This window comes from Prionailurus viverrinus, chromosome E2 (assembly GCF_022837055.1).
Source record: "Prionailurus viverrinus isolate Anna chromosome E2, UM_Priviv_1.0, whole genome shotgun sequence".
NCBI classification, from domain to species: Eukaryota; Metazoa; Chordata; class Mammalia; order Carnivora; family Felidae; genus Prionailurus; species Prionailurus viverrinus.
Window position 1 is genome coordinate 29,087,292 of NC_062575.1, and position 25,039 is coordinate 29,112,330.

Genomic DNA, 25,039 nt, shown 5'->3' on the forward strand with positions numbered 1-25,039 from the left:
ACAGAATGGTGTGCACATCAAGATACGAGATGCCACCATTTGTGGGGAGAAAGCAAGGGAGGCTGGCTACCTAGACAGTCCATGTTCGCGTACGGACAGAATACATCTGCAAGGAGATGCAAGAAATATGTAATGGTGGTGGTTACCTCTGCGAGGGGTGCTGGGGAGCTGAGGAGGCAGACTCATGCTGGAATAGACATTTATAACATTTGAATTGCTTTTACCAAAGGGGAGTCTGGCTGGCTCTGTTGGTAGAACATACATGGCCTCTTGATCCCAGGGTTGTAAGTTTGAGCCCCACGTTAGGTATAGAGATCACTTAAACAACAACAACGAAAAGAACTAGGCCGAATTACTTTTACCATATTACTTTTTCGAAAGGAAAGGAAGGAAGGAGGGAAGGAGGGAGGGAGGGAAGGAGGGAGGGAGGGAGGGAAGGAAGGAAGAAAGGGAGCAGGGGGACAGAGGGAAGGGCAGAGGGACGGAGGGAGAGAAGAGGGAGAGGGAGGGAAGAAGGAAAGAAAAAAACGAGGGAAGTATAGATTGGCAAAAAGAAAAAATACTCAATGGCAATCCCGCCACACTAATAAGCACTGATAAGATTTTGGCTTATATCTTTCTATTTTTTTTTTTTAATTTTTTTTAATTTTTTTTTTTTAAACGTTTATTTATTTTTGGGACAGAGAGAGACAGAGCATGAACGGGGGAGGGGCAGAGAGAGAGGGAGACACAGAATCGGAAACAGGCTCCAGGCTCTGAGCTGTCAGCCCAGAGCCTGACGCGGGGCTCGAACTCACGGACCGCGAGATCGTGACCTGGCTGAAGTCGGACGCTTAACCGACTGCGCCACCCAGGCGCCCCTATTGTTTTTGAATTAATTTCACAGTTAAGAAGAACTTACAAGATTAGTATAAAGAACTCTCATATATCTTTTACCCAGATGTGCATTTTGCCACATTTATCATTCTCTCTCTCTCTTTCTATGTACATACATATATATACATATTAATGTATATACATATATATACATGTTAATATATATGTATATGTAATACATATATACATATTAATATATATGTGTATTAACCATTTGAGAGTAAGTTGAGCCTTTGCTGCTAAATACTTCATTATGTATTTCTGGAAAACAAAGATATTAATTTGTACAGCCATATTATAATCAACAAAATCTGGAAATTTAATGTTGACACAGTACCATTATCTAGTCTGCACGTCTTGACTTAAATTTTGCCAATTGTCTCACCAACGTCGTTGACTGCAATTTTTTCTTCTGCTCCAGGATCCGATCCAGGACCACACAGTTACATTTAGTCGCCATGGGTTTCTATTCTCCTTCCGTCTAAAATAGGTCCTCTGCCTCTTTTTCTTTCATGACCTTGACATTTTGGAGGGGTACAGGCCGGGCCACTCAAGGTTTGCCTGACACGTCCTTAGGAGTAGATTCAGGTTTGGCAGTTAGGGCAGCAACACCACGGAAGTGATCCCGGGTCCTCAGTGCATCCCGTTAGGAGATCTGTGATGTCAGTGTGTTCCCTTATTGGTGTCACACGTAGGGTTTTAGAACATAGAAATTAAATTACATCCAACAAGCTACTCTGTAACCTTTCTCCTTTCCCAGCGATATGCTCTGATCGTCTTTATTTAAAAATTTCAGCTTTATTTATTTATTTTTGAAGAGATAATACAGTTGGATGGTTCAAAATTCAAAGGAAGCACAAGGGTGTGTGGTGAAAAGTCTGTCTCCCTCCCCTGAGCCAGCCCTGTAGTTCTCTCTGAGGCAACAACTGTTCCCTGGTTTTTGTGTCTCCTTCTGCTGATACTTTATATAAGCATCTGGCGAGAGGCCAGTGTGTGGTGATCATCGATTGAGCAGCATGCGGGACGCCCCCATTCACATCATTGTTTTAGGAGGGTGGCCAGAGGCCTGCAGCTTCCCAGGACCTCTTAAGAGACTCCTTTTGATCCTTCTAGAAACAGTGAGGTTTCTCCTGGAGCCCAGCCTGGCTGATGAGCTCAACCTCCTCCCTCTTGGCTCCTCTGCCCCAGGAATTCCTGCCTTGCTGAGACATTGTCCCCCCATAATCCTCACCCCAAACCGCCCTGTCCTGCCTCACTGACTGTGGGAACGGGCCCTTTACATGCACTGTGTCATCTTCAAAGTGCTTTTGGCTTGTTAATTGGCCACAATTCACATTAGGCTGACTAAAGATCCCACACGTTCCCAACACAGGAGGGCTGATGTCACTGGCCTTGGGAACACCTTGTTGGCACCTGACCGCAGAGAGGCTGCTGGCTCTGAGTTATAGCTGATCCTGGGAGAGGATTCCTGGCTTCACCACTTTAATGCATCTCTGGGACCCTCAGTTTTTTGGGTCTGTGAAATGGGGTCGGTGATAGGGTCATCAGGAGGACTCAACATATGAAGTGGCCGGTGTGGGATGGCTGGTCCATTACTGTTGGTTCCCTTTACTCTCAGATGTCCCGTCCTCTACGAGATATTTCTCGTCATCTTTCCTCCACCATCCAGAGCATTCGATTTGTTCCTCTTTTAACACTGATCAGTGGCCTTGTATTAGGGTAATTCTGCCCCTGCTGCAGCCATGAACTCATTGAGGCTTATGTCTAAGGCATCATTATACCTCTCTCAGTAGGAAGCCCGGGGCTGGCATGAAATTCTGTAAATGTTTGCATGCCCGAGAGGCAGCATCAGGACTGCACAAGAGCAAGGGCCCTAGAGCCCCACTCTGGGTGCAGCCCCGGTGCCATCACTAATTAGCTATGGGATCTTAGGCGAGTTACTTACCTCTTCATGCCCGGCAGTACTGACCTGTAAAACGGGACTAATTAATAATAGCACCTACATCATAAGGTTGTTCTGAGGATTAAGTAAGTTAATGTGCAAAGAACAGTAGCCGCCACATGGTAAGAGCTTTATAGCTGTCGGCTATTATTATACCAGCATCTAGCAAGGGACCTTTCTCCTGGTGTGGCCTCCATAAACGTTTGTGAAGCCGAACTGACGAGATCGTATCCCCACCCTGTCCTCACGAATACGCACACTTGGCGGGTTTCTGAAATTCTATCATTCTTTTTTATTTTTTAATTAAAAAAATTTTTTTTAATGTTTATTTATTTTTGACAGACAGAGAGACAGAGCATGGGCGGGGGAGGGGCAGAGAGAGAGGGAGACACCGAATCCGAAGCAGGCTCCAGGCTCTGAGCTGTCAGCACAGAGCCCGACGCGGGGCTCGAACTCACAGACCGCGAGATCACGACCTGAGCCGAAGCCGGACGCTTAACCGACTGAGCCATCCAGGCGCCCCTTATTTTTTAATTTTTAAAAAATTTAAAAAATACTTATTTTTGAGAGAGAGGGCGAGACAGCGTGCGAGGGGGGGAGGGGCAGAGAGAGAGGGAGACACAGAAGAACAAGGATGCTCCCCAAAGCATATTGTTAAGCGCAAAAAGCAAAATATAAAGCCATGTGTCTAGTATGCCACCCTTTATGGAGTGAACAGAAGCTAGGGAGAAGGGTTCAGGAGGAGAGCACCTACCTGTGTAACTCCAGTCTTCAGGAGAGTCAGAACCTGGTCTTAGGAGGGTCTCCAAGGAGGGGGTTGTATGGCAAGGACTGCGGCGGGAGGGGGACTTCCTTTTCGTTGCGTCCTCTTTAAAAATACACTCTTTTGTACTGTGACAAAATACACATAACTTAAATGTTACCTTTTTAACCATTTTAAAATATCCAATTCGGTGGCATTAGGCACATTCACGGGGTTAACTGTCGCCACCGTCTGTGTCCAGGACTTTTTCCTCATCCTGTTAAACAATAACTCCCCACTCCGCCTCCTCCGTCCCCTCCCCCTGGAACCTCTGTCTCGATATATTTGCCTATTCGTGTATCCCATGTGAGTGGAATCATACAATAGTTGTCCTTTTGTGTCTGCCTCATTTCACTTGGCTTAATACCTTCAAGTCTCCTCCACGTGGAAGCACGGATGCGGTACTTTTTATGTCTGAATACTATTCCAGGGTAGGAATGTTACCGATTTATCCATTCGTCTACTGGTAGCTACTGGGACTGTTTGGCTGTTGTGAATAATCCTGTCTGAACACTGGCGTACGGGTAGCTGTTTGGGTGCCTGTTTTCAGCTCCTTTGGGTATAATCCCCAGAAGTGGAATTTCTGGAGCATATTGTGGTTCTCCTTTTAATTTTTTGAGGAATCCTCATACGGCTTTCCACAGCAGCTGCACCCCGTTTCGCAGTCCCACCGACAGGGCACGAAGGTTCCGATTTCTCCACATCTTCGTGTTTGTGCTTTTGCATCTTTTAATTGGATACGATATCAAAGTATTACCTATTCAGTAATAAAATCTTTCAAGAAGCCATTGTTCTAAAGCGGTTGGGGTGCACGAGTGGAAGCACAAGACAGCAGTGATGTCACAGGCAGCAGCCCTGTATTCCGCAGGCACGTGAGACTGAGAATCCACATCCTCCAATTGGACTGTCGATTCTGCATTATAATGGCTGCATTGTCACACTCCCTCCTGGGGAAGGAGGAGGTCAGATGAAAGTGTTGGATCAGGCTCTCCTGACTTCCCTTCTTGCTGTATCTGCGGAGGGGATACCCAGATAGGTGTAAGAGGTGTGGACAGTGAGCCCCTCCAGGCACTTTCTCCCACCTCCCTTGCCTGCGGGCTTCCACTGGCTTAGGCCACGCAGGGGGCTGGAGGGTAGGAGGAGAGAGTGGTGAGGCTCTTCATTGCTCAGCTTCCTCCTGGCTCTGCCACCTCTGTGAATGCAGCTCCAGCCAGGTGCTCCTGGGACGCAGCTCTCTTCTCTGGGGAAGGTTAGGGGTGGTGTGTTAGTTTCCCAGCGTTGCCATAGCAATGCACCATAGACTGGTGGCTTAAATAGCAAATGTATTCTCTTACAGCTCTGGAGGCTAGAAGTCTGACACCAAGGTCTCTGTAGGACTGGTTCCTTCTGAGGGCCATGAGAGGGGTTCCCCTGGCTTCTTGGGAGTGTGCTGGCCATCTTCGGTACTCCTTGGCTTATGGAAGCATCACCCTGATCTCTGCCTTCATCTCTTTACATGGCTTTCTCTGTGTGTGTGTGTCTGTATCCAAATTTCCCCCTTTTATAAGGACACCAGTCATACGGATTATGATACTATAACCACCTCTCTTAACTTGATTATCTCTGCAAAGACCCTCTCCAAATAAGGTCACATTATGAGGTCCTGAGGGTTAGGTCTCCAACATACCTTTTTTTTTTTTTTTTTTTGGTGGTGGTCGGGGGACACAATTCAGCCCATGACAGGTAGTCGTGGCTGCCTCCTTATCCCGTGTTGGTTTCCTAAGTCCTGCCCACACCTCTGTTAATAGTCTCTTGGTTAAGTTTCTCACAATCCTGGCTGAGCATGACTCTGTGTCCCGTCAAGCCTTTGTACCTTGGCCAGTTTGCTTTTGTCTATTTTTCAAGACAAAAGCCCTGATCTTTGTTTCCTGGTGTCCCTGCTGGACAATTCCACAAGTGAGGGAAAGGACTTCTGTGTGTGTGTGTGTGGTGGGGGGGTGGGGAGCGGGTAGGGCTCAAAATATATTACGTCTGCAGTCTCCTCAAGCAAGGAGTCATGGTAAAGTGTGCCCTGGTGGGTATGGGAACTAGGAATTCCATGCCCATCCCCAACACACACACCCCAAGGAACCCTTGAAGGGTCCACCTGGGGGTGTTTGGCATAAAGAAGCCACAGAGGGAAGATGATACATCTTCAAATACCCCAAAGGTCATGTAGTCAATCTGTCTGTTTCTACAGAGAGACTGATATGTAGGTCAGTCTAATATAATGAGTAAGAGACTATTTATGTAAGTTTATATAAAAGATATATATGTATAACATATAAAAATATTTATGCACATAATGTCAGTGAGAGATTTCTGAGAATCGTGTTTAAAAGTAATGGCCTCCATGTGAGCTGTGGGCATCTCAATCATGGGAAGTATTCAAATAGGGGCTGAATGGTCAGAAGCTGGGGCTGGTGATCTCTCTGCCCTTTCCTACTGGGAAATGCCATGACTGTAGAATTGGGACTTGGAATTTCTTTAGCCGGCTCTGCCACCTGAAGATATGGTGCTCAGATTTGCAAGGCTGCACTGTGCTGTCAGCTCTAGGGATTCATACCAACATAGAAAAACTCCAGCTTCTAGAGCAGGTGCCCCAGCCGTTGGCTTCCCACCAAAATAGGTAATTACAGAAGCTGAGTCAAGCTTCAGCCAGCGTCTGATGCTGCCCACACCCAGGTATGGCTCCAGGGGGCTATAAAGAGCACACTCCTTGGAAACTGGAACAGACTCCAGCTATCAGCTTTGATCTGTGCCCAGGCGGGGCAGGCTGGGCCAGGAGCTGTTCCTCTGCTCCTTGGGTGCTGGGCTTACCGACTGCATTTGAATCCTGCTAGACCAAATCTCTTCTTTATTTCCCTAAAGAGTCTCTAAATGCAACTTATTGAATCGGTCTTTAAATAACTAAGGATGTGAGGCAGAGCATTGCTTTATTGTGTTATGAAGTCCTCATATGTCCTGGTCCTCATGTGTGGAAATGGGAGTCATTTCCTCATGGCTTCCCTTCTCTTCGGGAGTCTCAGGCCGACCCAGAATCGTATTCAGAATCATGCATGCCCAACATCTCAGTCATGGTCTTTGTGAGTGTCATGGTGTAAAAACAAGAAAAAGAAGGAGGCACCGCTTCTCAGTGCTTCTTGGTGCAAAACCATACAATCTATTTTGAATTTTTTCAGTGGGAAGAAGTTATGTAGGCCAATGCTATAGGGATGGGGGATGACAAAGCAGGGTAATGAGAGAGAGAGAGAGAGAGAGAGAGAGCGAGCCCCAGGAGCTCCAGGTAGGCCTCTCTGAGGAGGGGTCCATTGAGCTGAGATTTTATTGACACCTGGGAGCCAGGCTTGACAAGATCTGGGGGCAGAGCACTCCAGGTGGAGGGGGCTGTAAGTGCAAATGTCCTGAGGTGAGGCCACACTTGGTGTGGTGGGGTGGTTCACAGACACCAGAGCTCTGTAGGCCAAGTTAGGATTTGGGGTTTTATGTGTCATGGGAAGCCATTGAAGGCTTTAATGTATGGCAGTGACTTAAAAATGGATTTGAATTTTTTTTAATTTAAAATTAAAATTTAGATTTTAAAAATTAAAAAAACCCTACTTCCTCGAGGTATAATTTACATGCAATAAAGTTATTATAAATGTACAGTTTGATGAGTTTTGACAGATGTGTATGTCTATGTAACCACCACCACAATCAAAATATATAACATTCCTATCACTCTAAAAAATTCCCTTGTGCCCTTTAGAGTCAATCCTCCTTTCCAGGACCATCCCAATCTCCAGCACTATGCCAGACTTCCTGCAGACTCTTCATCCAGTCTCCCTAATGTTACCATCTTATATAACCACGGTACAACTGTCAAAAACACAAAATTAACATGGGTACAATGTTACTAACCAAACTATAAATTCTCCAGTTTTCTCACTAACGTCCTTTTTCTCCTCCAAGATCCAAGCCAGGATTGCATTTCCTAACCATGTGCCCTGAACCTGGTCCACTCTGTGACAGTTTCTTAGTTTGTCCCTGCTTTTCATGATCTTGGCAGTTTTGAGGAGTACTGGTCAGGTATTTTGTAGACTGTCTCTCATTTTGGGCTTATCTGTTGTTTTCTCCTGATTAGACAGGGCTTACGGGTTTGAGGGGAAAATACCACAGAGGTGAAGCCCCATGCAGGATAACGTGACTTACCATATTACTCATCGTGATCATTCAGTTGAGATGGCATCTGCCGGGTTTGCTACCAGTTCGATGACATGCATGGGCGGTGGGGGGCGGGGTAGCAGCAAACTGGAGTTGAAATTAGTTTCTGCATCTGAAAAATGGGGATAATATTACCTATCTCATAGCACTGCTGGAGGATTAAGTGAGATCGTAATATGAGTGAGTAATTTAGCAGTCTGCTACGTAGTGAGTGCTCAACAGATGTTAGCTTCTATTATTAGTAGTAGTGGTGGTACCTTTTCTCCTGTCTACTGACCAGAAGGAGCGATTTCTGTTGTTGTTGTTGTTTTTTTTAATATGTGACATGCTGCTAAGTAAATGGCTTGGAATCTGATTCTTCATTTCCTCACTTCTCACATGTGTGACATGGGCTAACCAGAGACCCAGATGGACAGCCTCACCCCCATGGCCCGCAGCAGACCCACTGCAGTCAGGTGATGGGAGTCAGGTGATGAAGGGTTGAAGGAGGGGACACCTGCAAGGGCTGCTCGTAAAGCGTTCTCACAGAGCCTGGCCCTGTGCTGCCCTGCTCTCCTCCTGCCCCTCTGTGCTCTGAGGAGAGATCCTAACGGCCACTCCCCTTAAGTTTGGGGAAATTTCAGACTGGGGTCCTTTATAGGCAGGTTCTGGGGCAATAAGGGTGGGGAGGGGCTGTGGATCTGGATCTCTGAAATTCACAGACATCCTCCACTCGCACACTATATTATCCTTTTTTTTTTTTAGAGAGAGAGAGAGAGTGAGAGTGAGTAGGGAAGGTAAAGAGAGAGAGAGGGAGACACAGAATCTGAAGCAGGCCCAGGCTCTGAGCTGTCAGCACAGAGCCTGACGCAGGGCTCGAACTCATGAACCGTTAAGATCATGACCTGAGCTGAAGTCGGATGCTTAACCGACTGAGCCACCCAGGTGCCCCTCGCACACTATTTTAAAGTGTGTGTGTTTATTACAAAAGTACAAACTTGCTGTGAAAACAGCAGACATCACAGTGCACAAAAGAAAAGTCCAAAGTCCTCCTCCGGGGTGCCTGGGTGGCTCAGCTCGTTAAGTGTCTGGCTCTTGATTTCCACTCAGGTCATGATCTCACCGTTGTGAGATCGAGTCCCGAGTCGGGGTCTGTGCTGGTTATGGAGCCTGCTTAAGATTCTCTCTCTCTGCAAACCCCTCTCAAAAAAAAAAGTCCACCTCCAGCTGGCCCCCTGCCCCAGTCCACTGTCCAGAAGTCAATCCTGTGACTGACAACGGGAGGCCTTCTGTCCCAAGGGTCCCTCTCAGCTGGCCTCTCTCCAGGCCTGTAATCCAGAGTCCTAAGGCTCACAAACCTCTGTTCTTTACACCTGCACACCCTCTAGTGGGAATGCTTCACATAGTGAGGTGAGGACGTGGGTGGGGGGGCAGGCAGGTGGCAGGTGTGGCCCAAGGCCCCTGGGAAGTGGGCATCCCAAGATGGATCTCACCTACTTTCCACCATACCCTTCTGTCTAGCTAGGTGGGTTTTTCCCACCTCAGGGATAAGAAGGAACCAGGAACAATGCTACTTGCTAAAAAAAAAAGAAAGAAAGAAAGAAAGAAAAAAAAGACACCAAATTTATTACAGTAGCGATCCTAACAAGCCAAAGGCAGCTTTCTCACCGAGAGGTAATAAGCCCGTAATGCGATAAGAACCATTTATGGGAGCCCTTATTAAGTGCCAGTCATTGTTTCACTTCTATTAATTTGTATAATTATCACAACACTCCCCAGAAGTAGTACTATGGATATTTCTCTTTTCTAGAAGAGGATGCCGGAGCTCAGGGAGTTCACTGCGGGAACAGTACGTGCAGTGGTTAGTAGTTCAAGCCCTGGAGCCAGACCACCTGCGTTTGCCATCCCTGTTCTGCCACTTACCAGCTGTGTGACCTTGGGCTTGGGTTATAAACCCCCTGTGACTCAGTTTCCATTCTTGTAAAATGGGGATGACGACAGAATCTGCCTCCGAGGCTGGCTGTGGGCATCAAGTGAATAAGTGTGTGTGTCAAATGCTTGGCACAGAGAAGGCACTCAGTAAGTGTGTACGTTAGGATTCATTGATGGACCCGAGTCTCAGTGCGTGACTGGTGGAGGAGGAATTTGAACCCAGTTCTTCATACTTCGAGACTTGTGGGCTCATGCACTATGTAGGGCTACCAACCTAGAGCCCACCAGCAGAGCCCCAGGTCTCACTGATGTGAAGATAACAGGAGTCTTCCCTGAAAAGCCAGTGATTCCTGGGGTGGGGAATCATTGGAGGTAGGGAACACTCTGGGACTGCTGGTAGGGGGAGAGGCCTCTCTGGGCCAGCCTCTCCTAGCTGTTGTTCCTTCCTCCTTGGAAAAGAGCCTCCAAGTCCTCTGCTCTGTCCAGTGGCAAAGAGGCAAAAAGGATGGGGATTATCCACCCTTCTGGGGATCCTTGCTGAGTCTAGTTAGGATTGTGATCCGAAGACTCAAATATTCCCAATATGGCAAATACTCCCAATAAATACTCCCTAATTACGATTGTGATCCAAAGACTCAAATGCTCCCAGATACTCCCCATATGGCAAATGATGTGATTTCCCGGGCCCCTCCTAAATGTGGGAGCGGATATGACTGTCTGGAGTTGTGATGTCCAGCCTGTCCCCAAAGATGGGAGGGAGTTATGAAATGAGGGAAAGGACAGTCCAGGCAGAGGGTAAATGTGAGAAAAGGTAGGGAAGCTAGAGACAGCAGCAGAGACGGGATCGAGTTTGAGGCAAGAGGTGGCAAAAAAGGAGGCTTGCAGAGGCCAAAGGTGGTCAGAATTGGATTTCCATAAGCTGTCAAAGAGCTTGAGCTCTCTTTGGTAGAAAATGGGGAGCCACTGAAGAGTCATGAAGGGAGGAGGAGACAAAGGAAAAGTTTTGTCATCTGTAAAATAGGGCAGAATAGTACCTGCCTCTTAAGGTTATTATAAGATTGAGTGGGATGATCCACATTTAGTCTTAGAAATGATGGCATGTAGAAAATGCTCAATAAATGTCAGTGATGCTGCTGCTGCTGATTGCAATGTCCTGTTAGGAAGAGAAACCATAAAGGTCCAGGCCACCAAGGCAGTACATAAAGTGAGTGAGGCTTCGCTGGGTAGGTGGAGACCAAGGCCAGCCTCACAGGGCAATCCAGTTAGATATGGACTTGTCCACCTGCTAAGCTCCTCGGTATGGCTCACAGCCCTAGGTGATGTGACCTCTTTCTCACTCACTAGGTTCCAGCCACGTTGTCTTCTTCCTGATCTTCCAACATGCCCAACCTGGGCCTTTCCCCCTATTGTTGCCTCTGTGTGGGAAGCCCTTCCCCCACACTTTCTAATGGCTGCTGCTTTCTTGTCATAAAGATCCTAGTTCAGGTTTCTCCTGAGAGGCTTTCCCTGAGGCCTATCCAGCACCTCAGCCTTATGACCAGACAAAATGATCTTACTTGCTTTCATGGGTAATGTTTGTCGCTCCCTACGTCCTCTAGGTTGTAAACTCCACAGGGGCACGATTACATCTTTCTTGTTCACTGCTGTTTTCATAGGTCCTCCGACACTGCCGGGCATATGGAGACCCTCGATAAATGTCTGTCCGAAACTGATGGCCTGAAGTGATCTCTAGTAGAGATTCATGCCTTTCAAGCTGTTCGTGGGAAAGGTGGCCTATCAAGCTGAGATCAGCTATTAGGAGAGTGGAGTGGATTCAGTCTGATGACAGCTTCATGGAAGTAGGGTCTGGGGGTGGAGGGGAAGGATACTTCACAAAACAAAGTAAATTCTGATGGATGAGGGCAGGGGGACAAGCCGAGGGCAATTCCCACTACGGGGAACTCCTAGGAACTGTGATGTCTCCCTAAGTGACAGGGGAAGTGGTAGGGCAGAAAGGGGCTGGGAGAACTCAGAGGCAAGGCCTATCAGAGGAGGTGCAGAGGTCCATTGTCTGAGGTCTGACATTCCATCAAGGATCTCAAATTTAGTCCTTTGACATGATCTCCAAAAGAGGTTGTACCTAGTCACAGACACACCGGTAGGCTTTAAGAAAGATGTTCATTTGTACAGCTGTAATTACAAAACCCAAGTAACAAGAACATTTTAGAACTCATCTTTTAAGACCTACTTACAGCATCTGACACTGTTATTTTCCTTCTCCCTCTCTTCACTTGGATTACGGAACACTATACTCCTGGTCCTACTTCCTCAATGGCTGCTCCTTCTCAGTCTCCTCTTTTGGTTTTTATTAATCTCATCTCTCACTTTTAAATGTCTATCTCCAGAAGGCAGCCAGAGGGAGCTCTCAGGGCCTTTGTACCGGCTGAAACACTCTTCCAGGCTGAATGCCTCACTGCAAGTCCTTGCCAAAATGTCAATTGTCAGTGAGGTCTCTTCCCTGCCATGCTATTTAGTACCCCACTTCCTCCAACCCTCTACCCCTCTTTCCTCCTTTAACTTTATAGTTCTTATTACCAAATGACCTACTACATGTATTTCTTGTTTAGTGGTGGTCTCTGGTGACAAATATGTTAGTGCCAGGAGAGCACCAGTGGAGTAGTAAACGCTATGTTTACTGCTGTACCTCTTTTGTCTAGAACAGTGCCTGACACACTGTGTACTTGAATGAACGATGAGAAGTTCTGTGACGTTTCAATTATGCACGTTTTCATTTAAAAATATATAGGGAATTTTACAAGCGGGGCTCTAGACTATTTAAACATGAGAGTCTAAAGCGTGATTAAAAAAATTATCCGGAAAGGATCGTATAGTTAGTGCAGGTAACCACTGTGGTTTGCCTCGACTAACAGTTAAATCAAAAGGCAGAGCAGGCATCCAAGACACCTTTTCTTGAATTAACGACCCTTTGGGAATGCGGTACTAGTGTGTGGAATCTGCAGGGGTGCAGCTTGGTTGTGGTGCTAGGAGAAGCCCCGGGGGTGCAACGGCTCAGACCCATTCGTACAGTGGGATGGAACTGGGTCAAGTTAACAGCAACAAAACACGCAACTCCACCAAAGAAAGCGAACCAACCTCAGGATCAGGCTCTCGGACCACGCATGCGCAGAAGGACCCGGGCGGAGCCTGCGCAGCCGCAGAAGAGGCTCGGCGGGCCTGCGCAGCCACAGAAAAGAGCGGGCGGTTTGGGGGCCTCCTAGATCCCGCACTGTTTCGCGCCAGGTTTGAAGCAGCTGAAGACGGGCTGCTCTGGTCCCCGAGCCCCGCACCGCGGCGGGTGAGGCCGGCTCCGCTACGCATGCCTCGGGCGGCGAGCCCTCTTCTGAGCCGCCGCCATCATGCTGCTGCCTGTGTTCACCCTGAAACTGCGCCACAAAATCAGCCCCCGCATGGTGGCCATAGGGCGCTACGACGGGATTCACCCGTGCCTGGCAGCCGCCACCCAAGCGGGCAAGGTAACCGCTCCTACCACACCGAGCCCGGGTCCCTAGAGTCCCCAGGATCTCCGCAGGCCGCTCCGATGCGACCCGCCCCTCACCCTGCGACCCCGCCCCCAGCCACGGTTGCCCGGCGACCGGGAGGTAGCGTCGGTAGCCGTCCTTCCCGCGCAGAATAAGGAAGAATAATGGGGTCTCGCATGAAGGGCTTTTTTAAGCACTTAACTTTACTTGTCTTCAGGCATTTAGACTTGGACAGTGTTGGAGTTCCTGTGCAGATAGGGAGCTTGGGGAAGAAAAGTCCCCAGAAGGGAAGGGGCTTGGTCAGGGTTAGGAGTGGTAGCCCACCCCAGAGTTGAGTCCAGGGCCTCTGCCTGTCACTCTGGAGCTCCTTCCACTATTTCATATTGCCTCTCGAGCTAAACAACTTTACAGAAAAAAAGGGAAAAAAAAATACAAAGACCCCTAAGTTAAATAATTAATTTGCACTTGATCTTTATCCATGTACATTTATGTCCTTTCCTACAATTTATTCGCTAAGTACCCGTTAGGCGCTTACTATGTGCCAGATGCTGTGCAAGGTGTGGGAGTCACAGAGGTGAAAAAGACATGGTCATTTAACATTCAGGAAACTTAACACCTCCCTTGTGCTAGATGTTGGGGATTCAGAGATAAAGCTGGAATCCCTGCTTTCACAAAGCTTATAATCCTGCAGGGCTGCAGACAAGGCAAATCAAGGCACTGATGGAGGCACGACCAAATACATGGAATACAGTGACACCAAGTGCAATAACTTTTAATAGGTACAAGGCTTCATTACATTAATTATCTCCTCATCCTTGCTACAATGCCAAGAGTAGCAGCATAGCACAGGTCTTGGCTCTAGTACCTACTAATTTCATGACCTTGGGCAAAGTTCGTAATAATAGTATCTGCCACATAGGGTTGTTATAAGGACTAAATAAGTTAATACATGTAAAGCGCTTGACATATGAGAAATGTAGGCATATAAGCCACTAATTGTTAATTGCTATTTTCTTTTTGTTACTCCTACTTTACTGATTAGAATAGCGGTTCAGAGAAGTTCAAAGTAATGCTTGAGGTCATGCAACTAGAAAGTGGTGGCAATGGGGCGCCTGGGTGGCGCAGTCGGTTAAGCGTCCGACTTCAGCCAGGTCACGATCTCGCGGTCCGTGAGTTCGAGCCCCGCGTCGGGCTCTGGGCTGATGGCTCAGAGCCTGGAGCCTGTTTCTGATTCTGTGTCTCCCTCTCTCTCTGACCCTCCCCCGTTCATGCTCTCTCTCTGTCCCAAAAATAAATAAATGTTGAAAGTGGTGGCAATGAAGTTAAAGTACCTGTTCTTGACCCAGTGTGGAGTTTTAAAAAGTGTTTATTTATTTATTTTTGACAGAGAGAGACAGAGACAGAGAATCCTAAGCAGGCCCCGTGCTGTCAGCACAGAGGCTGACATGAGATCTCACATGAGATCATAACCTGAGCGAAATCAAGTGTCAGAAGCTTAATGGACTGAGCCACCCAGGTGCCCCAACCCAGTGTGGATTTAAAATGTGGATTTAATAAGCTAATATTTATATAATGGTTTAAAGTTTTCTTTCTTTTTTTTTTTTTAAACTTTACGTATTTCGAGAGAGAGCAAGAACGTGCGTGCATGCACAAGTGGGGAGAGGGGCAGAGAGGAAGAGAGAATCCCAAGCAGATTCTGTGCCATCAGTGCGGAGCCCAGTGTAGGGCTTGATCCCACCCACCTCAAGATCATGACCTGAGCCAAAATCAAGCGTCGGAGGCTTAACCAACTGAGCCACCCAGGCTCCCAGTTTATAGTTTTCAAGACACTTCTACCTATGTTGTATGTTATGTAATATGCCTTGAGATACATAAGTAGAAAGTCATTACAATTCATTTTCATTAGGTAGTATAATGTAGTAGAGCCCCTAGCACAGAACCTGGCATGTGATAATGTTAGTTACTGTTAAGAGGTACTGACAAATGCCAAAAAGAAATTCGTATAATTCTGTGGGTGCATGGCAGCTAAATAAATGGGCTGAAAAGGTCCCATCAATATTGGCCCCACCCCTAATTTGTTGAGGGCTTACTACTGCCGCACACTGTTCTTAGCTTTGCAGTTGCAAGGTTGAAAGTGACAAACCTCACCCATTTGGAGCTTACGTTTGAGAGGGGGAGCCAGACACCAGGGGGAGATAAAATAAAATACGTATATTTGTATTATATTTGTATATTTTTATTTTTTATATTTTATTTATACGTTAACATATATTTATATATACATATAAATAACAACAGATAATGTCTCCATGGGGGGCGGGGAAACAGTAAGGGGATAGAGATGATGGGAGATTGCTATTTTAGACAGAGTGATCCCTAGGCCTCTAATAAGATCATTGTAGATCAGAGATTTGAAAAAAAGGAGGAAACAAGCCCCACATATTTGTGGAGTAAGTGCCTTCCAGACAGAGGGATCAGCAAGTGCAAAGGCCTTGAGGTGGAAGTAGCTTGGTGTGTTCCAGGGAAGTGAGGGCTCTAACGGAATGAGGGAAGCAGTGAGGTAGCCAGGGGCGGGATCATATAGGGCCTGTAGGCCATGTAAACATCATTGTTTTGGGTGATGGGGTTTGATTAATGTTTTAAAGGATAACTGGCTGGTACTGCAACAGAGATGCAGGGAGCTAAGCCTAGCGGTGGAAGCAGGAAGATCAGGCAGAGGTTTTTATGGAAACCCTTTCATTAGAATGTGAGCTAGAGTGAAAGGCAGGGACACTGGAGTCTAGGTCTGTTTCCGGAGTTGGAAAAAAAGAGACAGAGGACGAGAAAGTCCTGTGGCCTGTGTAATTGGATCTTTTCTTTAGAACTTGAAACAAATCTGGATTTATGACCTGATATTTTATATTAAGATTTAAAAACGGTAGTATTTTATGATCCAAGTAATACCGGAATATATTCTTTTCTAAAAATAATTAAACATTTCAGGTAAGGCTGAAGCCCTCCTTGACCGTTGGAGCTCACGTCTCCAGAAACAGGATTTTAACATTATAAGTAGGATTCTGTTGAGAGTGTGAATCTGACTTACTGGAATCTGGCCTCTGAGCCTGAGCAAGGATTTTATTTGTTTTGTTTCGAGCAAGGATATTTTAAAAAGGGGTTTCTCGCAAGATGAACATTAGTGTTTTCTTCTGGGGACATTTTTTCTCTCGCCCATGGGTCTGAGGGGGCCAGTTGGATTTCTACTTTCATTAGTATCCCCTCAGTTAGAATGAATGTTGTGTGAACTTCAGCCAGTCACAGAGAGTGATCCATTTGTTGTGTGACTGAGCTTGGCTTTTTCCATGCCCGAGGGACAAATAGGTCTCCCGGAACCCGAGAACGGCAGGAGGGAAGCTAGGGAGAAGTCGGCTCCTGGGAATCTCAAACTCTTTCTGTTCCAATAGCAATGCACAGCAAGTCCAAAAGTGATTTCTCCTCCTGTTCTCCAGCCTGTCTAATTACTGGGAGACTCTGAAAGAATTCTTTTGTTCCGAACTGTTGTAAAAGGAAGTAAGACATCATGGCCAGAGTGTAGGGTCTGGAACCAGATGCCAGGCTTCAGGTCTTTGCCCTGTCACTTAACAGTCGCCAGACCTTGGGAAAGGGCATTAACCTTTTTGACCTCATCTGTAAACCCGAGCTTGCTGTGAGGATCAAATGCAGTAACACTTATTAAAGCACATTACAAAGTATTACACGAACGAGGACATGAACATGATATTCCAGTCCGTGAAACCTTGAAGAAGCTTGATCGTGTGACTCAGTTTACATTTGTAAAACAGATCTAACTGCCAGACTTTGAAACTACCAGTTTTAACCCTTAAAACAACCGGTTTTTTTTTTAAGTTTTATTTTTTAAGTCATCTTTACACCCAACATGGAGCTCCAACTTACAACCCTGAGATCAAGAGTCACACATTCTTCCAGATGAGTCAGCCAGGCACCCCTAAAACAGCCAGTTTTAAGGGTTAGGAAGTGAGTTTTTGAGGTGCTGGGATGAAAGATGCTAAAGGAAGTGTTTATTACTGTATGCTGTGTGATCTTCTTAGTGTGTAGCAACCACACTGTAGCTGGTAACGCTTCTGGAAGGTTGATCAGGAAGAGGCTAGTTCTTAAGAGTACTTGACATCCTGCTGGTGGGTAGCCTGTAAGCTGCCCCTGGAAGCAACAACTGCATCTTGTCCATTACCTTGTTCTTTGCAAGGCTAAGAACCACTGAATTTCCATAATTTATAGTGGTTGAAAGCTAGCAATAGACATAACTGTGTATGAGTGTTTTGTTTTGTAGGTGGTTAAAGTGACCTCTTGTTAGTGTTGATATCTGTTAATACCATGGGTCTCTTAATAAATGTATGTTAATTTTACAGTTTTGGTATTTTAAGGGGATGTAATTAACTGTTTTTAATTTAGGTTTTTATTCACAATCCTCATACCCGGAGTCAGCATGTCAGTGCATCCAGGGTCTTCCAGAGCCCCCTGGAGTCTGATGTTTCACTTCTCAACATCAACCAGGCAGTCAGCTGCCTGACTGCAGGAGTATTGAACCCAGAACTTGGCTATGATGCACTTTTGGTGGGGACACAGACTAATCTTCTGGCTTATGATGTCTACAATAATTCAGATTTGTTCTACAGAGAGGCAAGTATACCCCTTTATAACCATGATATTCCTGTTACTCATAATGTCCATTGGCTTTTTATGATTGAAAGAGATCAGACATTTATTTTGGTTTGCTTATTGTATGGCTCTTGTGACGTAAACAACACGGAGATTTTTCCATTTACATCTGCATTATCTGTTTGACACTTACTTGTTTTATCATGGTTGGTAACTACTTGGTGACACTCCAGCTTGTCTCCCATGAGGTATATCTGTGATACCACCATCTGTCAAGATCTATTGAGAACTCAGCCAAGAGCCAGGAAGTCAGTAAACAGACCTCCTGGTGGCTTTGCATTAAAATTTAGTATAGTAGTTTATAGGAGAAGCGCTTACTGTGGCCTGCCATCTATAGGCTACTGCAGCTTTATTTATTTATTTATTAAAAAAAAATTTTTTTTAATGTTTATTTATTTTCGAGAGAGACAGAGTGTGAGCAGGGGAGGGGCACAGAGAGAGGGAGACACAGAATCCAAAGCAGGCTCCGAGCTGTCAGCAACAGAGCCTGACATGGGGCTTGAACTCACAGACCGCGAGATCATGACCTGAGCCGAAGTCGGATACGTAACTGACTGAGCAACCCAGGTGCCCTTAGGCTACTGCAGCTTTAATACTCAAGTTATTCATATTTATTATAGAAAATATATGGAAACAAAAAAAATACTCATAATTTCTCCATCTAGAGGTAACACGTAACTCTTAAACTGATTTTTACTAAGTGAAATTATTTATTTATTTATGTATTTTTTATTTTAGAGAGAAAGCACATGCGAGCCAGGGAGAGAGGCAGAGGGGGAGAGAGAGAAAACCCCAAGCAGGCTCCATGCTCAGCACAAAGCCTAACACTGGCCTCGATCCCGTGACCCTGGGATCATGGCCTGAGCCAAAATCAAGAGTCAGATGCTCAACCAACTGAGTCTCCCAGGCACCCCACTAGGTGAAATTTTTTACGAAATGTGATCATTTTTTTACCCTCTAACTTATATTATTATAATAAGATATTTTAAAATATACTTCACATACCATACAATTCACCTATTTAATGTACAATCCAATAGTTTTAGTTTATTGAGAGACTTACTCAACTATCACCACTATCAAGTTTAGAACATCTTCATTATCCCTAAAAGAAACCCCATACCCATTAGTAGTGAATCTTCATTGTCCCCCAACCTGTCTTAGGCAACCACTAATCTACTTTCTATCTCTGTAGATTTGCCTGTTCTCGACTTTTCATATAAACAGAATCATATAATATATGGTCTTTCGTGACGAGTTTCCTTTCCTTAGGATAATATTTTCAAGGTTGATCCATGTTGTAGCATGTATCAGTATTTCATTCTTTTTATGGCTGAAGAATATTCCATTTTATGGACATGCCATATTTTCTTTATCCACTCATCATTAATGGACATTTGTGTTGTCTCTACTCCCTGGCTACTGCACACAGCCTTTTTATTCAATGCTATATTGTGAGCATCTTTATATGAAGTCACTGTATATCCCTGCATCATTCTTACTAGGCTCTATGTTTTTTTTTTCATTTTGTTAATATATTATAATTTGCTTAATCTGTTCTGTATTGTTTCATATTTATGTTATTTTCATAGTTTCTGTATTACAGTTGATACTTTGATAAGCATATGTCTTTGCCAATTTCTCTGATTATTTTCTAAGGATAAGTTCCTAGAAATGCAATTACCTTTTTTTTTTTTGTATTTTAAAATTGAGATAAAATTGTACATACAGTGAAATACACAAACTTTACACGTACTATTCAGTGAGTTTTGATCCCTGTAACCAACATGCCCAATAAAAATACAGAACATTTCCATCACTTCAGGAAATATTGTTGTGCCCCATTCCAGTCATTTCTTCTATCTTATAGACTTTCACCGTTCTCATTTCTGTCAGCTTAGCTTAGCTTTCCCTGTTCTTGAACTTCACACAAATGGGATCATACAGAATGACTCTTTGATATCTGGCTTCTTGCATTTGGCAGGTCTGTGAGAGGCATCCATGTTTTTGCAGAGAGCAGTAGTTCTTTTTGTTGCTGAGTGGTATTCCATTGTGTGAATATTACACAGTTTGTGTATCCCTTCTTCTGATCACAGACATGTAGGATGGACATACTGAGTCATTTCTACTTTTGGTCAGTTATTAATAAAATTGTTAGAAATATTTCGGTACTTGTCTTTTTGCGGGTATATGTTTTAATTTATCTTGGGTGATACCTAGGAATGGTTGTACCATTTCACACCTCCCATCAGCGATGTACGTGAGTTCCAGTTGCTCCATACTCTGTCAACATTTGGTTATGCCAGTCTTTTTAATTGTAGCCATTTTAAGGTATGAAGTGGTGTCGTATTTGGCTTCATTTTGCATTTCCCTCATGACCAGTGATATATAACACCTTTTCTTGTGTTTATTTTCTAGTCGTGTGTCTTCTTTTGTGAAATGTCTAGGTCTTTTGCCTTTTTTATTGGTAGTTTGTATACACTATTGATTTATAGATTTTCTTTATACAAATATACATATACAAATATACAAAATGCCTTTTTTATTGGTAGTTTGTATATACTATTGATTTATAGATTTTCTATATACAAATTCTTATATATATATATATATATATATATATATATAAAACAATGTTTACAATATATATAACAAATAACAATACATGTAACAAACATATTCTCCCAGTATGTGGCTCATTCCAATAAGTATGTGTCTTTTGATGAGCAAAAGTTTTTGATTTTGTTGAAGTGTAGCTGTTCAGTTTTTTTTCTTTAATAGTTGGTGCTTTTTCTGTCCTGAGAAGTCTTTGCCTATTTCAGGAGCACAAAGATATTCTTCCTATGTTTTTGTATAAGACTGAAATTGAGTGTAGGATGTGTATGTGTGTATATATACTTCTAGGGAGACAGAGAGAGAGATTGGTGGCTTTATTTTAAGAAATTGGCTCATGCAGTTGTGGAGGCTGGCAAGTCCAAAATATGCAGGTTAGGCAAATTCTCTGGAGATCCAGGGAAGAGTTGATGTTGAAACTTAAGTCTGAATACAGTCTGGTGGCAGAATCCTTTCTCCAGCGGTTCAGTCTTTTTTCTGTTAAGGCCTTCAACTGATTGGGTGAGGCCCACCCACCCACATTATAGAGGGTAACCTGCTTTACTCAAAGTCTGATTTAAGTGTTAATCTCATTTTAAAAATTACCTTCACAGAAACGCCTATAATGATGTTTTTGATTAAATATCTGGGTACCATGGCCTAGCCAAGTTGACACATAAAATTAATGGTGTCAAGAATTGAGCTTTGGAATTACTGAGTTAAAAATCTTTTTTAAATGATGAATATTGCTAAATTGTTCTATATAAAGACTACTGTTTTCCACCTTCCCCTCAGAATATGAGAGTGTCTGTTTTATCACACCCCAACCAACAATGGATAATCTTGTTATTTTTCATCTTTCTAATCTTAAAAATGAAAAATGATATATTGTGAGAATGAGGATTTTCGTGTTTGGTGGTGATTAGTATTTCTTGTGAATTGCCTTTTTGTTTGTTTATTTTTTGTTTTTTTCATTTTCTTTTTGGTTTGTTTGGTTTGTTTTTTGGCTTGGGGTGTTTACCCTTTTCTTATTTATTTGCTTTTTATTAGCTCATTTAAAAAACAATTAGTCCTTTGGCTCATATATTGTAGGTATTTTTTCCCAGTTTATTGTTCACCTTTTAACTTTGTCTTTTGAGTTATTGGCCATTTAGCAGTTTTGATTTCTGATAAGTTTTCTTTCTTTTATAGCCAATTTTTAAATAGTTTTCCTACATAAAGATTATATAAATAAGGACTGTTTTCCTAATAATAAACAGTTAGTATTTCCAAAGATTTCCTTGAATTTTCTAAAAATAAGTTAAATTATGCTTATATGCTTTATTCAAGAAGTCTGGGACATTTATTAATTCTGGATGGTTTATTACTCTTTGTACAGAATTCTTAGTAAGTTTACAAGTAAAAGGACTAGTAGCAAGAGAACTGGGTAATAAGCAATACAAAGATTTCCATGCAAAGTGGTTAAAATAGATTACAAAAGTTTGGGTGTTTTAAAGGCGTAAGTTTGATTCTGTCAAGAATTGGTCCCCGAGAACTAGTAGTTCTAGAGAGCCTTGGATTTTGTAGCAGTTTATCGCAGCAGATTAGTGTGAGAGGCCAGTGGCCTGAGTTGATCCTGAATCTGTGCTCATCCTGGTGGAAGCACAAATAAGCCACAGTGACTGTCCTCAATGGACAGTCCTGGGCTGCCTCTCACGAGACCACGTGGCTTCTCACAAATGACGACAGAGGGATTTGAGTGTCCAAATAAAAATGAGGATCTATTTTATGTCCACTGTGCCTGTGCATCAGTGTATCTGAGATTTTATGTCTTTTTTTTCCTTCCTAGGTTGCAGATGGGGCCAATGCAATTGTGCTGGGAACACTGGGGGACATTTCCTCTCCTCTTGCGATTATTGGTGGAAATTGTGCTCTGCAGGGTTTTGATCACGAAGGAAATGATCTCTTTTGGACGGTACACAGAACAAAACATTCTCTTAATCCTCCCAAACATTTTCACTTAATGTTCTTTATGCTTTGTTTGTTTGTTTTACCCTTGGCTGTAATGAATAAGAAAAACAAAATGGAAACATATTTTCTAATTCTGTACATAAAAAAAGAACATTTGTAATTTGAATAACACCCATTGGTGGTTTGTATAATCCTCTTTCATGTAGCTAATGCATTTGGATTAAGCGAAAAAAGATGGCATATTAATGAGTTTTGGTTTTATTTTCAGGTTACTGGAGATAACGTTCATTCCTTGGCCTTATGTGACTTTGACGGTGATGGTAAGAAAGAGGTGTGTGGAGGAGGAGATACTTATCTTGTGTGCTCAGCTGAATAATTTCCCCATGACAGTGACATTAGTGGTTAAGAGAAGTTAACACTTCTCTGGTTGATTTTGGTGCTCTGTTGCCTAAATGACAAGCCAACTGGCCTCATTTGTCTTTCTCTTTTGAACAATGAATCGGTTGTATTTGTCTGATGTAAAGATCAAGGCCGTAATGTTGCAAAGACACAGGATGGGGGGAGGCGGGCAGAGCATTTGATGGGACCACAGCCATATTCACAATCTTACAGCTGCCTTCGGATGCTTTGAAACCATAATTGTAAGTAGTTTTCAACTGTGACTTTTTCAGGAATCTGAAAGTTTTAGAGATTGGCTCTTAGCCTTTGAAAGTATTCTAATGGTTACTCTAGAAGTTAGTTTCTTGAGTAGCCAGCCAAGTGCTGTACTGGGCACCGGCTTACCTGTCTCTTGTCCGTGGATACTGGTCTCTGGCATTTGAAACTGGGCTTCCATCTGTGGGCAGAGAATGGGGATCATTTTCAGGTGCTTGGTGGAAGAACATATTCTGGAAGGATGTGCAGCCCACATGGAAGGATAGTCTGTAGTGGCCACCTTTTCTTCACTAACCGAAGGTGTTGACTTTCGCAGTAGAAGGAACCTTCCTGACTACCAGATTATAGGGAGCAGATCTTGGGTAGCAGGAGCAGTGTTTTAAGTACTGTGCACATTTTTTGTTTCATTTATGGAAATTTTGCTGTGTTTGCTTGTTGAACTAAATACGCACGATTCTTTTTTTTTTTTTCAGCTCCTTGTCGGATCAGAGGATTTTGATATCCGAGTTTTTAAAGAAGATGAGATTATAGCAGAAATGACAGAAACAGAGGTAAGAAGTGCCACCTCAGAATCATGGTAACTGTGGGCAAGATAGATCAGCACAGTGAAATGTCACATCTGACAAGGGTGCTGGGATGTCTTCTCACAACCCAGACAGTTTTGAAGTAAAAATTGTGGAGATTGAACAGAACTGCATGTTACAGAGAAAGACGCACTTAAAAATCCTGTATCAAGATATATTTTCAGAGTTGGGGGGAGGCAGGGGTGGCCGCTGGGGAAGAGAAAAGATACGTTTTGAACAGGCTGATTAGAGAAAAATTATTGAGTACCTAAAGGCCTTTCTTTTAATGAGTTAATATATATTAATAAGAACACTAATGGTGACCATTTATTGCGCACCTAATATATGCCAGATACTGTTCTAAGTGCTTTATGTAAACTAACTCATTTAATCCTACAACAGCCCTAGTAGGAAGATATTATTATTTCTATTTTCCTGATGAGGAAACTGGTGTTAATTTCCTTTGTTCAATTACTCAAACACAGTCATGGCTGCGAAGTGGTGTGGTCAGGATTTGAAGATTGTCCGCCTCCTCCTCATCGTGTGTATTAAATGGGCTTGAATGAAGTACACAAACGAGGGTTTTAAAACGTTCCCTCTCCATTCAGATTAAGTACTTCTTAGGCACGTTTTTTTAAGGTAAACTTAAAATCAGATGTTGGAGAACTGGAAACCTGTGGGTTTCTCCATGATTAGGATTGCTCATGGAATAGAACCTGGGATGTTTCTGAAAAGTTTAAACTTCATTTGTCTACAGATCATCCTTATCCGTTGTAGTTTTGGCATTGTTAGGATATTTATATGCTGCTGGTTCCCCAGGATTGGGCAAGATGGAAACAGAAAAACGAATTAGGATATTCTGAAAAAGGAAGGAGAAGAGGATAAACGAGCAGTGGCTTGTGAACGTTCTAGAGAGGCAGAAAAAAACAACAGAAGGGAGTCTTAGTGGTCAGATTTTGCTGGGATCCCTGCAAAATTTATTCAGGTCGTGTTTGGGTCTAGATCAGAAAGCTTGAGGCACTGGCCTCAGGGCCCATCTTGACCACTTGTCTTTGCTTCTTGCCACTTACAAAAGCTGTCTAGGAAAGTCGGGCTTCTGTTCCACTACAAAAAAAGACCAAAAAGCAAAACTTGCATATTGATATACAAAGTGTTATCCTTGGTTTAGCTAATATACCTTTATCTTATAGTGAGGATCATAGATTTTTACTTAGTTCTACTATACTTTTTATATATTCACAGTTATTGGGGCGCCTGGGTGGCTCAGTCGGTTAAGCGTCCAACTTCAGCTCAGGTC

General features: G+C 43.7%; 1 protein-coding gene across 3 annotated transcripts in view; it reads left to right on the forward strand.

The window, feature by feature from the left end:
• The first annotated feature begins 12,964 nt into the window (after positions 1–12,964).
• BBS2 (Bardet-Biedl syndrome 2) overlaps positions 12,965–25,039 on the forward strand; it is a 32,490-nt gene continuing 20,415 nt past the window's right edge. For 2 of the 3 annotated variants that reach the window (XM_047835975.1, XM_047835976.1), the window contains exons 1-5: positions 12,965–13,264; positions 17,717–17,944; positions 22,404–22,529; positions 22,794–22,856; positions 23,653–23,730. In XM_047835975.1, coding sequence (XP_047691931.1) covers positions 13,148–13,264; positions 17,717–17,944; positions 22,404–22,529; positions 22,794–22,856; positions 23,653–23,730 — 612 coding nt within the window. In that variant the 5' untranslated portion in view covers positions 12,965–13,147. The remainder of the gene's footprint in view (positions 13,265–17,716; positions 17,945–22,403; positions 22,530–22,793; positions 22,857–23,652; positions 23,731–25,039) is intronic. The other variant, XM_047835974.1, reaches the window with a different exon arrangement.